General features: G+C 39.8%; 1 protein-coding gene across 1 annotated transcript in view; it reads right to left on the bottom strand.

The window, feature by feature from the left end:
- LOC102753782 (hepatitis A virus cellular receptor 1-like) overlaps positions 1-3,397 on the bottom strand; it is a 70,860-nt gene extending 67,463 nt beyond the window's left edge. Inside the window, 2 exon segments of the mRNA XM_015565643.1 lie at positions 2,964-3,021; positions 3,150-3,397. Coding sequence (XP_015421129.1) covers positions 2,964-3,021; positions 3,150-3,173 — 82 coding nt within the window. The 5' untranslated portion in view covers positions 3,174-3,397.
- Positions 3,398-5,317: the final 1,920 nt, after the last annotated feature.

A 5,317-nucleotide genomic window follows, 5' to 3' on the forward strand; every position in this document is an offset into this window, starting at 1 on the left:
TGTGTCTGAGAAACAAAAACATCTGCCAATAAAAACAAAACCACGTGTGAGGCCTCAATATTTGAATTTTACATTTATGTCCACTTGCTTCTCTTGATATGGTTTATTTCATTTGTAATCATGTGACTTTAATCTTAAATATAAAAATGTTTTTATGTTTTACTGTTTACATCTTCATCAGCATTTTGATAGTTGTAAATAACATATAATTCAATCTTATTTCTTTTTTTTCTTTTTTGTTAATCCTCACCCAAGGATATTTTTCCATTGATATTTAGAGAGAGTGGAAGGAATGGGGAGAGGCAAAGAGAGAGAAACATCAATGTGAGAGACACACATTGACTGGCTGCCTCCTGCAGGAGATCTGATCAGGGCTGGGATTGAGCCTGCACCCGAGGTACATGCCCTTGACCAGAATTGAATCTGGGACCTTTCAGTCCATGTGCTGATGCTTTATCCACCGAGCAAAACCAGCTAGGGCTAAACTTATTTCTGTATTTAGGATTGTTTCCCAATAGGATAAACTTCTAAAATAGAAATGATCAGGACAAAGAGCAGAAATATTTTTATCAAATTTCTCTCCAAAATGTTGAAACAAATGACACTCTATCAGTACTGGGGATCGAGCCCAAAACCCAGACTGATGAAAAGATATATTTTAAATAAATAAATAAATAAAGTATTGTTGGGCTCTGGCCAGCAGTTCGGGTGGTTAGAATATCATCCCAATACGCCACGGTTGTGGGTTTCATCACCAGTTATGGCACATATGAGAATCAACCAATGAATGCATAAGTAAGTAGAACAACAAATCTATGTTTCTAATCAAAAATTTAAATATAAAAATAAAAAATAAAGTATTGTTGCCTTATAGGCAGAAGTCTAATAAACTTTCAGGAATCCATTTTTAGAAAATGGGTTTCTAATGGTTCCAGAAGAGCCAAGGCTGATCGTGCTCTTGAGGATGGTCCCAAAAAATCCACGTAGAGACCATTCTCATGAGGAGATGAGCATGGCACTGAGCGAGGCCCACTCCCCATGGTGAACCCAGAGAACTGGGGAGCATTCAATCAAGTGCTAAATTAAGCCACTTAAAAACAAAAACTCTCTCCAGTGCTGGTGGCATTAAAACCCCATATTGTCTCCCGCCAGGTGTGGTTCAGTGGTTGAACAATAGTCTATGAACCAGGAGGTCAAGGGCCAATTTCAAGTCAGGGCACATGCAGGAATGTAGGCTCAATCCCCAGTAGGGGGCATGCAGTAGGCATCCTATCAATGATTTTCTCTCATCATTAATGTTTCTATCTCTCTCTCCCACTCCCTTCCTCTCTCTGAAATCAATAAAAATATACATATTTTTAAACCCTATATTGTCAAATGTAGTCAAGTTGGTCCTTAAATGAAATCTGAGATGTACTAATTAATCCTATTTTTTTATTTTTAAGTTATAATTGATATACAGCATGTATTAGTTGAAAGTATACACAATAGTGATTAGACATTTATATAACTTGTGAAGTGATCACCCAATAAGTCTAGTACCCATTTCACACCATTCATAGTTATGAAAATACTAGGGGCCTGGTGCACAGGATTCATGCACTGGTGGCAGGGGCGTGGCCTGTGGGGATCAGCCCACTGTAGGAGCGCCACTCATCCCAGTAAGCTGAGTGGTGCTCCCACTATGGGAGCATAGTGACCACCAGGGGGGCAGCCCATGTGTTGAGCATCTGCCCGCTGGGGGGCAGTGCACATCATAGCGACAGATCTATTGGTCATTCTACTTGTTCCGCAGTTCAGTTGCTGGGCTTTTATTTTATAAGATTATTGACTGTATTTCCTATGCTGTACTTTACATAACCCAACTAATCAGCTAGGTTTGGACTGTGAGTTTCAAAATGCTCTGGGAATAAAATGCTAATAGTTACGTAAAATAGGAGTCTTTTCACTGGATTTTTATAATATTTGATTATGCCTAACATCATTTGTAGATTACAAAGACAGCATGCTAACATAAAAATTTAGTATGGAAGTATAATTTAAATGAACTTTTCCCCATAATCACATCACATCTGGTGATTATTATTTTTAAATTTAGGTTGTGTCTATTCCTAACATTTTCTCTATCTCATAGAATGTTTTGAATTAAAGTATAGGGTATCCCAAAAAATGTATACACACAATTTGAATAATTATAAAAAGGCAGTATTATTTCAATACATTTCATTTTCAAAAGTCAGCTATTGGCTATTAAAGTGTTTGTATAAATATTTTGGGATACCGTATGTATTATTTTTACTTTTTTAAAGATTTTTTATTGATTTTTAGAGAGAAAATAAGGGGGGGAGAGAGAGAGAGAGGATGAGAGAGAAAGAGAGACATTGATGTGAGAGTGAGACATTGATAGACTGTTCCTACATGCCCCCTACCTGGGATCCAGCCAGAAACCTGGGCATGTGCCCTGACTTGGAATTGAAGCAGAGACCTTTTGGTGCATGGGGAGATGCCCAACCAACTGAGCCATGCAGGTCAGGCAATATTATATTTTTAAAAGAATTATTTGCATGTAATTAAAAACACACACAAAAATTTACAAAATAAAAGACTGGTCTCTTTTCCATTCTATCCCCAAGTTTTCTTTCCATTTCCTCCTGCACGATAAAAACGCTGGTACTATTTCTTACAAAAATGTGAAAAGACGATGTATACCTGACTACCTACCCACCCCCTCTTTCTTAAACAGAAATGGCAGCATACAACAAAATGTTATACTTAGCCTTAGATTTTGTGATTCATACCATTTAAGGAATAACTTTGGAATAAGATTTCAGCCTCGTCCTTTGCTCACTAGTTGACCCATTACCTGCCAACAGAGTCCAAGCACATCCATCTTCCTCCCCCACACCCACACCCACATACACCCTACACTCCCCCATGCCAACCCCAGCCCACCCATCACTTACCTGCCCAAAGTAGTATGAGGCTGGGGAAGGCTACCCAAGAAGGCATGATGGTATCAGCCTAAAGGGAATAAAAAAAGAGAAAATAGACTATTTGGTGTGCCCCCACCAGATGGTATGGGGACACATCTTAATTCTGAGATTGCAGCTTTTCCTTTCACCCTAACTGCATGCATCACATGAGCCTACCCTGCTATGGATGGGAGACCACATACAATGGCTTCAGGTCTCTGTTAGCTCAGGGTGGCTGAGAGCTCTGTACCTCCAACAGGCAGGCAAAGCTGCCCTTGGAAGTAGCCCCTTATTTCCCAGCTCCTTTTCCACATGTAAAGTCCACACTGACTCCCGATGCTCAGAGAGGAAATTAGGAAGGAAACAGAGTCAGGCTCAGTGGGGGGACACCAGAGCAAAGACCAGTCCTCCAATGGTCCTGATGCACTTGCCCTTGGGCTCTGAGATGACCGTCTACTGGCCCTTTGGTGAGTAGAGGGTACCTCTTACCCTGTGGCCACAATGGCTAGTCCCTAGCCTCAGTTATATCGCCAAGTTATCTATTAACAAGGATTAAGTCAGAATGTGAATCACTGTGTTTCATCACTCATGCTACAGGAAGCAACGACTCAGACTGCATTTTATTGAAGGATGTCAGGAGAATACTACAGAAAGCAGAATGTGGTCTAGGCCTGATGCTCATAGACACAGACTCAGAGAAAAGCCCCAAAACTGAAAGTCTATTGTCATAAGTGGGGGGCAGAGAGAGTCTGGCAAAAGAAGCAGCCACTCCAATCTGGCAAACTAAGTTTAGTGAGAGAAACTCACATGCAACCTTCTCCGGTGAATGCAAGACCAAATGGATGCCCACACTCCTTGATGAGTAATGGGTGGGGATAGTCATAGATACTATTAAGTATCAATGTTTCTTTCTCTCTGTCTCTTTCTCTCTCTCTCCTTCTGTTCTCTCCCCCTTCCTCTCTCTAAAATAAAAAAATAAATAAAATTAAAATATCTTTATTAGTTTTGTTATACTCTGGGACTCTGCCATAGCCCAGTAGTTCAGTGATAAGGATTTTCTAACTTAATTCAGTTCAACTCTTCCACAGTTTTTACTATTATATTGAGGCTGACAAATATACTAAGGATAAAAATGTCCAGGATTGTACCATCAGATAGAGACACAGGTAAAGTAAACATTTAACTAATAAAATTGTGCAGAATGATATAAATGGCAAAATATAATTAGACCATGTGACTCCCCCACTTACAACCCTCCCATGGCTCTTTCAGAAAAAAATTAAAAATCCTAACTCCTAACCTAGATGATATGACCCAGTGATATGACCTCTGCCCAACTCTCAGATTTTTCTACTATCTCTTCCCTGTCCACAGGGCTCCAGCGACTCATGGTTCTTTCAAATGCATCCCTGCTTTAGTACCTTCTTGCTGGTGGTGCTCTCTGCCTAGATCCCCATTCCTTTAACTCACCATTTCCAGATTTCTCTTTTTCATTCTGTTCTCTGCTTACATGTCACCTCAGGCATTCCTCATCACTCTGTTTTGTTTTCTACACTGCATTTGTTACCTTCTTTTCTATGATTTGTGTTGTACATGTGTGTGTGTGATAGCTGGTTTGGCTCAGTGGATAGCATCGGCCTGCAGACCAAAGGGTCCCAGTTCCATTCCAGTAAAGGGCTCTGCAACCTTGGTTTCAGGCTCCTCTCAGGCCCCAGACCTGATTGGGGCTCGGGCAGGAGGCAACAAATCAATGTGATTCTCTCACATTGATGTTTCTCTCTGTCTTTCCCGCTCTCTTGCACTCTCCCTAAAAATCAATGGAAAAAAGATCCTTGTGTGAGGATTAACAACAACAAAATTGTGGTTAGTATAAATGAGGAAGTTAATTTTTTTTCATTTAATTTTATTTTAATTAATTTAAATTTAGGGAGCATTTGAGATCTTTCTCCCCAGCATCTGTTGTCAATTTGGCTCAAATCAAAACTTATAAAATTTTAAATAAATTAATTTTCATTTAAATAGCCATACATGGCAATAAAATAAAACAAATTTTAAAAGAAAAAAAAAGCCAAACCTGGTTATTGTCTATGCTCCATACACACATGTACATTTCCATTTCTATATTTTATAATGCCCACTTCAGCCCTGGCTGGTTTGGCTCAATGGATAGTGTCAGCCTGTGGACTGAAGGGTCAGGGGTTTGATTCCAGCCAAGGGCAGGGTTGCAGGCTCAATTCCCAGTGAGGGGCATGCAGGAGGCAGCCAATCAATGATTCTCTCATCATTGATGTTTCTATCTCTTTATCCCTCTCCCTTCCTCTCTGAATTGAATAAATAAATAAATA

The sequence above is a fragment of the Myotis davidii genome, unplaced genomic scaffold (genome assembly GCF_000327345.1).
Source record: "Myotis davidii unplaced genomic scaffold, ASM32734v1 scaffold18, whole genome shotgun sequence".
In the NCBI taxonomy this organism is placed as follows: domain Eukaryota; kingdom Metazoa; phylum Chordata; class Mammalia; order Chiroptera; family Vespertilionidae; genus Myotis; species Myotis davidii.